The sequence below is a fragment of the Stenella coeruleoalba genome (genome assembly GCF_951394435.1).
Source record: "Stenella coeruleoalba genome assembly, chromosome: 15".
Taxonomy (NCBI): domain Eukaryota; kingdom Metazoa; phylum Chordata; class Mammalia; order Artiodactyla; family Delphinidae; genus Stenella; species Stenella coeruleoalba.
The window spans coordinates 22530548-22543058 of record NC_137161.1 but is presented as its reverse complement, the minus strand read 5'-3'; the positions used below and the strand labels follow the sequence as shown (position 1 = coordinate 22543058).

General features: G+C 43.0%; 1 protein-coding gene across 2 annotated transcripts in view; it reads right to left on the bottom strand.

Moving 5' to 3' along the window:
* Positions 1–12511, bottom strand: part of NDRG3 (NDRG family member 3) — an 87099-nt gene that overhangs the window by 31089 nt on the left and 43499 nt on the right. For both annotated transcript variants that reach the window (XM_079943949.1, XM_079943948.1), the window contains 3 exons: positions 4369–4474; positions 2754–2874; positions 875–937 (listed from right to left, as the gene is read on the bottom strand). In XM_079943949.1, coding sequence (XP_079800075.1) covers positions 875–937; positions 2754–2874; positions 4369–4474 — 290 coding nt within the window. The remainder of the gene's footprint in view (positions 1–874; positions 938–2753; positions 2875–4368; positions 4475–12511) is intronic.

The following is a 12511-nucleotide window of genomic DNA, read 5'->3' as shown; positions in this document are numbered from 1 at the left end:
TACTTCTAAGTTGATTTTACGGATTAAATGAAATATGACTAAAACCTGGGAGTCATCCTTGACTGCTCACTCTCCTAATACCTCCACATCCAACCCATCAGCAAATCTACCTTCAAAGTATTTCCATCTGCCTGCTCCTACTCCATTCCATCCCCTGGGCAGTATCCAGTACCAAGCTATCATCGTCACTTACTTGCCTGATTGTTGTAACAGTTTAACTGGTCCCTTGCTTTTTCTCTTTTACCCCTCTCTAAACCATTCTCTCCACAGCTGGAGTAATTTCTTTTTAAAAATGTAAATTGCTTTACAGATGTGCAATTTACATATCTAGAGTGATCATTTTAAAAGACTAAATTGGATAGCACTTAAAACCCTTCGGTGTTTTTTGTCTTTTGAATAAAATCCCAAATTCTCACCTCATCTGTGAGACCTGTGCAATCTGGTCCTTGTCTATTTCTCAGATTTCACCCTGTGCCTTTCTCCCACTTGCTCACTTGGCTCAGGCCTTTTGGACATATTCCTTCTGTCTGGAATCCTCTTGTCCTGGCTCTCTGTTTAGGTAACTCCTTTTTATCCTCCAGGCCTCAATCTAAAGGACTCCTCCTTAGAGAGGCAATCCTCAATTAGCCTTATCTGTGTACACCCTGCCCTTATCCTCCAGCACAACATCCCCACTGACTTCTTCTAGTTGTGACAATTTGTTTGCTTCCTCGTTGTCAATTATTTCCCACACCAGAATGTAAGCTCCACACTCCACGAGGGTAGTGACGATACTGTTTTGCTCATCGTCATATCCCCCAGATCAGACACATAGTAGAAAGTGCGAAAAAACAAAAAACAAAAACCACGCGAAAGAACTGCAGAATGAACTTACTTTAAGTGGGTGAGAACAGGAGGCAGCATTTCGGCCAGCTCATCCATTGTCGGATACTGGTACCTGAAATCCAGAAGGATACCTCCTTACTTACATTAGAATGTACTCATAGTTCCCAATCACTAGAACAGCTAGAAAAGTACAGGGTTCTTAGATAAAAGCATTCCCTTTACCAAAGGCTCAAAGGAGGTGATGTGGTACCCGGAAATGATTGTGGCATGTTGTGTGACTCTCTACAACGGCCACACTAAGAGGAAAGTAAAAAACAAACAAAAAAACTCCTACATGTTTCTATGACCTGAAGAGTGATCTCTGGAACAAGAGGAAGCCATTTGAAAAGAACAGGTAACACGGTTCTCTCCAGGGTACTTCCAAACCCCTAATAACCACTTCATTTGGGGTTCAGGCTCAGTAAACTTCTAGCAGTAAGAGTCGACCTACTGCTCTTGCTCTGCTGCTTAGGTTTAGGCAGCTAAGTGCAAAAGTAAACAAAGCTTTACTGGGCCTAGGCACGTAGTCGCAAATCCTGGGCTGCTCATCATAGAGGCTGATTTGCTTTACTTAGGCCTAGAATAACCCGGTTACTTTATTATTTGCTTTTGAATTTGGTTCATGATCTAAGCCACTGGATCCTAAGACGGTCAGGCAAGCCCGAAACTGACTCAGACCAAGAATCCAAGAGAAGTAGGAAGTGTCCATAGAAATTACAGCATCAAAGATGGAAGGGATCTTCAGACAACCCCCTACATATGGGGCAGGATCTGCTCTACGTTTGACAGGGAAGTCAGCCTGCCTCTGCTTGAAACACTTCAAGCACTGGAGTGCTCTTGAGCCATTTGTATGTAAAATACATAAAAGGAACTGGATCTAAATCTTGTTGGATATAAACTGGTCACCGGCCAATTTGTGTTTAAGAGACAGAATAGCTTGGACATAGTCAATAACATAGACTCTGGAGCCAGAATGCCTGGGTTAAAATCCCAGCTCTATTACTTATTTGTTATGTGAGCTTGGCCAAGGTACTTAATATCTCTGGTCTCCCCTGTACAATGGGAATAACAGTAAACCTATCCCATAGGGTTGGAAGGATTAAACGAGTTAATAAATGTAAAGTATGCAATGCAGCATCAAGAACACGGTTTGAGCACTAGGGGAGTGTTAGCTATGATTCTAACACTGCAACGGTCCATTTCACAGCAGCCACTGGCAAAGGCAGCTCCGGAGACGAGTAAAGGGAGAGGGGAAGAATCAGCATTCCACAGCTTGTGCTTTCATTCCTCCTCCAAGGTCTCCTCAATAATCATGCTGTCCAGGGAAGAGTCAGGGACACTGTGGTTCCACCATGCAAAGCAGGCTTAGGATGCGGCTGAGAGCTCCATGCCCACGTCCAGTTAAATGCACCTCGAGCTGACAGGGCAGCTCCTCCAAACAAACGGTTATACTGATATTCAAATTCCTGTCACCAGACTGAAGGTAAGGGTGGGGAGGTGCTCCCAGGAAGCTCAGAGGGATCTGAGTTTGGGCCTAGGTAGTTTGGAGTTTCAGGGAGGGACACACACACAAAAAAATAGATGAGGAAGGAGACAGTTAAAAGACAGTGAGAAGTGGGTGTTCCAGACACTCATGCCTTGTGACTGGCTCCCATTCATGGAGGGCCATTCCTGGATATGGGAAAACATGCAGTTTTCGTGAATAGAGTGTACGTAACAGTCCTCTCAGAACAAGGAGAGAAAATATGCAGATGGTCGGTTGACAGGTATAACCTGTAGGCTGTGCTAAAACCAGCTTGGAGGGAAGCACACGGCTGCTGTTCCCTCTGGAGCTTAACCGTTTGCTCTCTGACTGCAGGTCTTCCAGAAGGTCTTGCTTGTGGTCTTACCCAGCTGGGAAAGAGGGTGCACCTTCCTGCTGGCCTGGGGCATCAACGTGACAGACAGCAAAGTGCTGGGTGATCTCCTGCATATCCTCAAAGTTAAAGAATGCATTGAAACAGGATTTATCTGCAAGAGCAAAACACTCATAAGTCACAAGCTCTCCATTTCTCCCCAATTTTCCTCTACTCGATCAATTCCACATCATCGTCCTCTTTCACCCCCTTTTAATCACTGTTTCACTAAAGTGAAGTGTCTGAACAATCTGTCTGATTCAAGCTGTCCTAAAGGCTGACTACCAGACATCTTAACAACTTGAAAAGGATAACTAATCCTCAATTCTACAGAATGTCTACAAAGAGGAAATCAATCCTGGTGTTTCACAAGACAATCTTACACCCATAATACTGTCATTTTTCATGCATCTTATTCCCCTACCTAACAGAGAGATACTGACCGTATCCCAAGAACCCGGCTAAAGTGAGTATCTTAGGCTGCTTACATTCACCATGTGGAAGACTGTGTCTTCTTGGCAAAATCGCTGGGGTGCAGGGAGGGGTTTCTGCTTCAATTTCTACCCTGTTGGTGGAACTGCTCAAATTCCTTCTCATGCTAAAGAGGCAACAAAAGGTCCAGCACTAGACTGTAACTTCAAATGCAGGCCGCCTCTGAAAGCCAGAGGAGCGCGCAAGAAAACCCATGTACGTAGACTCTGTATGCCTGGGGCTAGGGCCAGAATCTTATATTACCATCTAGAGAAGTCCATTTAAAGCCACTCATATGCTAACACATATATATGGAATCTAAAAAAAAAAAAAAATTGTTACGAAGAACCTAGGGGCAGGACGGGAATAAAGACGCAGACCTACTAGAGAATGGACTTGAGGACGTGGGGAGGGGGAAGGGTAAGCTGGGACAACGTGAGAGAGTGGCGTGGACATATATACACTACCAAATGTAACATCGATGGCTAGTGGGAAGCAGCCTCATAGCACAGGGAGATCAGCTCGGTGCTTTGTGACCACCTAGAGGGGTGGGATAGGGAGGGTGGGAGGGAGGGAGATGCAAGAGGGAAGAGATATGGGGATATATGTATACGTCTAGCTGATTCACTTTGTTATAAAGCAGAAACTAACACACCATTGTAAAGCAATTATACTCCAATAAAGATGTTAAAAAATTAATTAATTAATTAAAGTCACTCATGACAGGCTATCATAAGAATACTTTTACTAATTTATTGAAGAGCTCACAACAAAGTTAAGTTCAAGCTCTGAATTTTCTAACCCGAAATATGAAAAAAACCAAAGCACAGATTGTTTTTTAAAAAAAACTGATTTTAGTTCTACTTTCTTAACCAGTTCATCATATAATCTTCAGTCCTTTAGCAGATATGACACAAAGTGAGATATAACCCCAGTATCCCCCAAAACGCATTCAACTGCATACTTCCCAGGAACTTTAATTCTGCCATTAACATGTAGCAATGAGGAGGGAAGGTTAAGGTATAGAGGAGAAAACCTATGGTTTATCAGAATACTGGGGTTTCTTGTGTGTTTTAAAAAAATATACAAAGAATATGTATTATAATAAAATAGGGAAGGTATAAAATCAAATACATACGATTGAGGCCAATGTCATGGTATGTCAGAATAACTGGTCTGTTTCCCTTCGGTAGGCCTCTTATAGTGACGTGGACCATACCGTGAGTTGTTTCTATATCATGTTCCTGTAACAAGAGAACATAAAGGTCTCAGCAAGGGCAGAACAGACTTCCCAGGTTACTGAAGTTTCACAATACCCAGTTCACTGCTGTTTCCCACTAGCTGGGGCAGGACACATCATAGCTGAATTATAAGCCAACTAGACGGATGTTATATCATACAGAATATTCCTACTTTTTAATTCCTTCCAGATAAACAAACTAAGGAAAAATATACATTATCTACAAAGCTCACTTTCTTAAGTGGGGGAAGCCAGGGATCTGCTGAGAATATATTCACAACTGGCTATGGCAAGGAGATCAGCAAGTTGAGTGAGGAGCCAGGTACAACCTGGGGAAAGGAAAGTTAAGGAAGCAGAAGATGTGAAGAAGCTGCTGGGTAAAAAGGCAGAGGCTTCAGAGCCTCTAAATGCATGTTCAACAACTGATAATTTCAATAGCACCTATGGGTGTATCTGCCTAAAATCTCTCCCCTTCCCTGGGAGCTGCCCTTCTGTGTCATCCATACAGTACAGGAGTGGCTCTTGGCCACCTTGTCTGTGGACTATAACCTTATGGCCATGGCTCACTGGAGTCACGTGGGCATCTGGTCCATGCTAGGTCAGCATCCTTCCCTGAGAATCTGTAATTGGGACTAAGAGATTCCATCCTCAGCTTGGTTCTTCTCTTGAAAAGAGAAGTAAACTTGGGAGCTTATAGTAGGCATTTCCACCACTTTAATTCCTGGTTCCGGCTGTGTGTGCTGTTAAGTTCTGAGACATCCCTGGATTGCCTCTGGTTTAAGCTATTTGGGTGGGTTTGTTCCCTGCATCCTAAAGGGTCCTAACCAAGGCAATGAGTAAAATTTAAGATGCAGCCAGAGCAGAGCTCAGGAACTGAATAAAGCTAGAACAAGATGAAATCAGAGCTACTGGGACCAGCACTAAGAGCGGTTGGGTAGAAAAAAAAGAGACTCTAGAGAAAGTAACTGAGATTTATTCCAGTCTTCTTCAACATCTGTATTTCTTAAAAATGAATTATCACACCTAGCCTAGTGAATTTTTGCTGACAAAGTCCGTACCTATCTCAGGAAGTGTTATAGTAGCTGAGACAAAATAACTCTGTCAATAAGAATCTCAACAAAGGCAAAGCACTTGCAACTTAATTTCCTACCTAATAATGAACCTCATCGGAGCCTTGGTTCCTTCTCTCATGTGGGGCACAGAACAATCTTACACTAATTGAACGTCAGTATATCTCAAATCACGGGCTGCAAGCTACAGCAGGTATCCCTCTAGCAAATCAAACCACAAGTGACTCAATATTTCTGCTATCCTCTATTACTGCTTGCTACATCCTCTTCAAAGGCTTGAAAAGGGCGAATAAGAAATGAAGGAGAGAATCAGGCACTGTGAACTGGCTATGAAATAAAGTACACGGTTTGGATGGGAGGAATATAAAGACATAAATTCCTGTTGCTGTATGAACATTTCTCATGTGGTAACGTCACTTATTGAGGAACCCCCTCCACCACCATCATCAGGCTCATTCCCTAAACAACTACTTACCTAGTGAAGCCCTACTACCAGACCCTGGACTGAGCTCTGGGCACAAAACAGTGAACAAGAGAGATGTGATCCCTGCTCTCACAGAGATTACGTTCTACACAGGGAGGCCGACAATAAACACACAAACCAACCAACCCATAACAACCGTCTGTGATCAGAGCTGTGAAAGAAATAAATAGGATGCTGTGAAAGAAAACTGAAGAGGACGACATTAACTCTATTAGCAGTCAGGAAAGTACAAATTAAATTCAATGAGATGCAATTTCATACATATCAGAATGGCAAAAATTTTTAAGTCAGATAATGCCAAGTGTTGGCCAAGATGTAGAGAAATAAGAACTTTCATACACTATTGGTAGGCATGTAACCTGGAATGACTACTCTGGAGAAAAATTTGGTAATTTCTAGTAAAGTTAAGAGATGTCTACCCTACAGCAATTTTACTTTTAGGGACAATCTAAAGCGATTCTCAAACACACTCACACACAAATGATATGTGCAGATATATATACATATATACATATACACTGAGGCCTTATTTATAATGTCAAAAAAATGAAAATAGTCTAATTAGTCATCAGTAAGGAAACATAAATTATGACATTCATATAATGAGATGCAGACAAAAATGAATGAACTAGAACTATAAGCATTAATACACAGAGAAAATCTTGAAAAAACAATGCTGAGTAGAAATGCAGAAGGATCTGTATATGATATATGACTTACGTATGTAGATATTTTTAAAAAGCAACACTATAGAGATTGTATATGTTTACATATATATATATATTTTTTAAAATATTTATTTATTTAGTTGCGCTGGCTCTTAGTTGTGGCATGCAAACTCTTAGTTGCGGCATGCATGTGGGATCTAGTTACCTGACCAGGGATCGAACCCAGGCCCCTGCATTGGGAGCTGGGAATCTTAATCACCGTACCAGCAGGGAAGTCCCTACATACATATATTTAAAGTATAAAAACTTGGAGAAGGAATGTACACTAAAGTTAGGACTTGATTCCTTCTGGGAGGTGATATATTCCGAAAATGAACTTAAGGAGGCTTCGATCTCTCTCATGTTACACTTCTTGAGAGAAAGAAAGAATAAAGAGGGAGACAGGGAGAAACCAGCCCCTGCCAGATGAGTGACAATACAGGAGAACCCAAACTGAAGAGAATGCGCAACTATCTGTCATCTGGACAGTCAAGTTGCTGGAGCCTTCCTGTGTCATATCTAAGCCTTCAGGAGAGTCTTACCTAAATATCCTGGCTTGGTCTCAGCTGTGATACTGAGAACTGAGGAAAAAAAACAACTTACACTTTGGCCCTAGGGTTAGCAGGACCTCCTAAGACCTGGTAATTGATGGGGATAGTGTGTGCAGGAAAAGGGAGGGTGCCAAGCAGAGGGAGGGGGATAGTGAGCTGTCAGGGAAGTTCAGAAGGATGATGAAAAGGGAGATAAAACAGATGGGGCAAAAGAGAACACATTTAAAAAGCAGACGAGGTGGGCTTCCCTGGTGGCACAGTGGTTGAGAATCCGCCTGCTAATGCAGGGGACACGGGTTCAAGCGCTGGTCTGGGAAGATCCCACATGCTGTGGAGCAACTAGGCCCGTGAGCCACAACTACTGAGTCTGCATGTCTGGAGCCTGTGCTCCGCAACAAGAGAGGCCGTGACAGTGAGAGGCCCGCGCACCGCGATGAAGAGCGGACCCCGCTCGCCGCAACGAGAGAAAGCCCACGCACAGAAACGAAGACCCAACACAGCCAATAAATAAATAAATAAATAATAAAAATTAAGGAATTCCTTTAAAAAAAAAGCAGACGAGGCAACAGGGCAAAGTAACTACTTTGTCATCATTTCATAATCTGGATGAAATTCAGAGTTAAAATTGGCTTACAAAATTTCAACTTTTTAGGGAGATCTTAGCCCCTACCTCCCCATAATATGCCCTCAAATTGTGTAGTGACCAAAGTATCAAAAGGCCAAGAGTCCTGGGCCCTATCTGTCAATCCTGTTGCCCTATGTGGAGCAACCCTTGGTTGTCAGTATCTCTTATGGTTTCTCTTCATTTTCAAAGTAATACAAAAAGAAAGGAGACACTCACATCCATGTGGATTTGTAAATACATCCTTTGTGACCTTATGTGAATGGCCTGAACAAGTCTCTATCTGGAGATGAGTGTGCAGAGACCTTGGCTATGGAGCTGATCCACTGGTCAGGCCACTGCAGGGGTGACGCTGCTGCCACCTTTCTGCTTTAGCCAACTATCACTGCTGCAAAGGCTGTTTCTCCAGTTACCTCACCCTTCACCCCAGCATTCTAGAGGGTATGACTGCACAGTGAAACCGTCCAATAGGCTCTGGTCATAGATCTTTCCCAGCACTCTCTGATTACTTACCACCTCCAAGACTATGCACTTTTAAAACATGATCCTTTATTCTCCAGGCTTATAAAACCACCTGAAATCATATCGGTCCACAACATACTTCTCCATCTTAGACTGCCTCTCCCTCTTAATCAAAGATGTAGTTGAGAGATTAGGATATTACCATTAATTGATAATAATCAGTGTTCACCTTTTTTTCTGAGTCCTTTTACTTCTGCTAGATGTGCCATCACCAGAGTTATTACACAATCTGACTTGTCATACCTCTCTGAACGTAGTTAAATTTTGATCACGTCATGTCTATTAGTGCTTCTTCCTCCCCCCGGCCAGTCTGAACAGTTTAGGTAAACTTGTAGGACAACACACTCTTGGAAATGTCAACATTCTTTATTAGTATGAGTTTTATTCTGTTTCTAATAAGCAGGCTACTGTATGAGCCTTGGGCATAGTTTTTGTTATTTACTATATAGGAAATTTTAATATAATGCCCCCACTGCCTTACCCCTGTGTGGTGGCATAAAGTTCATTTGCACTTCATTTAATCCCGTAGTAAAAGAATCTGCCTCCACAATTACTCAGCCTTTCTGCCTATGAGTAAATCATATTTTCCTTCTTAAAGTTCTATAATACATTCTCCCTGACTCTAGCCTCAGCTCTCTCCCCTCTTACCTCTTAGATCTTTCAGCCTGGTTAAATCAATATTCTTTGAGACATCGACTTTTACTTTTCCACTACCCACACTCTCAGACTTCCTACAAATCATGCTCTTCATTTGAAAGCTTCTTTTGCAATATGTCAACATAAAATCTATCTTTTCCTATCTGTCTTTTCAAAGCCAACTCCAATACCTTCTTCACACAGCCTTAGCTAACAATGAGGAGAAAAAGAGTGAATGACTATTTAACCCACATGAAACAGCTCAGAACACCTTCAGAACATGGACTCTCTAGTCCAGGTAGGAAGGGGTCCAGGTTTGGCCAATTCAGACACCCCAATCTCTGGCCACAGTGAGCAGTCCAAGGATATGCATGTGACCCCCACACACAGGTCCCATACTAAGCCAATAAGACTCCTCCCTTAGCCTTTTTTGGGTTGTTTTTTTTTTTTTGCAGTACGCGGGCCTCTCACTGTTGTGGCCTCTCCCGTCGCAAAGCACGGGCTCCAGACGCGCAGGCTCAGCGGCCACGGCTCACGGGCCCAGCCCCTCTGCGGCATGTGGGATCTTCCCGGACCGGGGCACGACCCCATGTCCCCTGCATTGGCAGGCGGACTCTCAACCACTGCGCCACCAGGGAAGCCCCTCCCCTAGCCTTTTCCCTCAAGTTACAGGTAAAGATCTCTTCTCTTAGCAGTGAGGCTGCTAAGCTGGAAGGATGTGAATTTTGGGCAGTTGGCAGACGTCAAGCCCGTGCTATGACAGAGCTTGTCAGAGAAATAAACCCTCTAGTGACAGGGGAAAAGGGAACTGAGATTGGGGGTGGTGATAAAAGGCCTTAGCTTTTTCTATAAGATTCTTTTTTTTCTCCCCAAATGAGAATAAAGTCACCTCTACCTTTAGTACTTAATCTCACCCTTACCCCCCCCCAAAAAACCCCACAAAATAAAACCAAAAAGGGAGACTGATTCAAGATGGCAGAGTAGAAGGACATGCTCTCACTCCCTCTCTCAAGAACACCTGCATCACAACTAACTGCTGAAAAATCACTGACAGGAAGACACTGGAACTCACCAAAAAAGATACCCCACATGCAAAGACAAAGAAGAAGCTGCAATGAGATGGTAAGAGGGGCGCTATCACAATAAAATCGAATCCCATAACTGCTGGGTGGGTGACTCACAAACTGGAGAACACTTATACCACAGAAGTCCACCCACTGGAGTGAAGGTCCTGAGCCACACATCAGGCTTCCCAACCTGGGGGTCTGGCAACAGGAGGAGGAATTCCTAGAGAATCAGACTTTGAAGGCTAGCGGGATTTGACTGCAGGACTTCAGCAGGACTGGGGGAAACAGAGACTCCACTCTTGGAGGGCACACACAAAGTAGTGTGTGCATCGGGACCCAGGGGAAGGAGCAGTGTCCCCATAGGAGACTGAACCAGACCTACCTACTGGTGTTGGAGGGTCTCCTGCAGAGAAGGGAGGCAGCTGTGGCTCACCAAGGGACAGGGACACTGGCAGCAGAAGTTCTGGAAAGTACTCCTTGGCGTGAGCCCACCCAGAGTCCACCATTAGCCCCACCAAACAGCCCGGGTAGGCTCCAGTGTTGGGTCGCCTCGGCCAAACAACCAACAGGGAGGGAACCCAGCCCCACCCATCAGCAGGCAAGTGGATTAAAGTTTTACTGAGCTCTGCCCACCAGAGCAACAGCCGGCTCTACCCACCACCAGTCCCTCCTATCAGGAAACTTCCACAAGCCTCTTAGATAGTCTCATCCACCAGAGGGCAGACAGCAGAAGCACGAAGTACAATCCTGCAGCCTGTGGAATGAAAACCACATTCCCAGAAAGATAGACAAGATGAAAAGGCAGAGGGCTATGTACCAGATGAAGAAACAAGATAAAACACCAGAAAAACAACTAAATGAAGTGGAGATAGGCAACCTTCCAGAAAAAGAATTCAGAATAATGATAGTGAAGATGATCCAGGACCTCGAAAAAGAATGCAGGCAAAGATCGAGAAGATGCAAGAAATGCTAAACAAAGACCTAGAAGAATTAAAGAACAAACAAACAGAGATGAATACAATAACTGAAATGAAAACTACACTAGAAGGAATCAATAGCAGCATAACTGAGGCAGAAGAACGGATAAGTGACCTGGAAGACAGAATGGTGGAATTCACTGCAGTGGAACAGAATAAAGAAAAAAGAATGAAAAGAAATGAAGACAGCCTAAGAGACCTCTGGGACAACATTAAATACAACAACATTCGCATTATAGGGGCCCCAGAAGGAGAAGAGAGAGAGAGAAAGGACCCGAGAAAATATTTGAAGAGATTATAGTCGAAAACTTCCCTAACATGGGAAAGGAAACAGCCACCCAAGTCCAGGAAGCACAGAGAGTCCCATACAGGATAAACCCAAGGAGAAACATGCCAAGACACATAGTAATCAAACTGGCAAAAATTAAAGACAAAGAAAAATTATTGAAAGCAGCAAGGGAAAAACGACAAATAACATTACAAGGGAACTCCCATAAGGTTAACAGCTGGTTTCTTAGCAGAAACTCTGCAAGCCAGAAGGGAGTGCCATGATATACTTCAAGTGATGAAAGGGAAGAACCTACAACCAAGATTACTCTACCCGGCAAGGATCTCATTCAGATTCGATGGAGAAATCCAAAGCTTTACAGACAAGCAAAAGCTAAGAGAATTCAGCACCACCAAACCAGCTCTACAACAAATGCTACAGGAACTTCCCTAAGTGGGAAACACAAGAGAAGAAAAGGACCTACAAAAACAAACCCAAAACAATTGAGAAAATGGTCATAGGAATATACATATTGATAATTACCTTAAATGTGAATGGATTAAATGCTCCAACCCAAAGGCACAGGCTTGCTGAATGGATACAAACACAAAACCCATATATATGCTGTCTACAAGAGACCCACTTCAGACCTAGGGACACATACAGATTGAAAGTGAGGGGATGGAAAAAGATATTCCACGCAAATGGAAATCAAAAGAAGGCTGGAGTAGCAATACTCATATGAGATAAAACAGACTTTAAAATAAAGAAGATGTAACAATTATAAATATATATGCACCTAACATAGGAGCACCTCAATACATAAGGCAACTGCTAACAGGTATAAAAAGGAAATAGACAGAAACACAATAATAGTGGGGGACTTTAACACCTCACTTACACCAATGGACAGGTCATCCAAACAGAAAATTAATAAGGAAACACAAGCTATAAATGATACAATAATCTAGATAGATTTAATTGATATTTATAGGACATTCCATCCAAAAACAGCAGATTACACTTTCTTCTCAAGTGCACAGGGAACATTCTCCAGGATAGATCACATCTTGGGTCACAAATCAAGCCTCAGTAAATTTAAGAAAATTGAAATCATATCAAGCATCTTTTCTGACC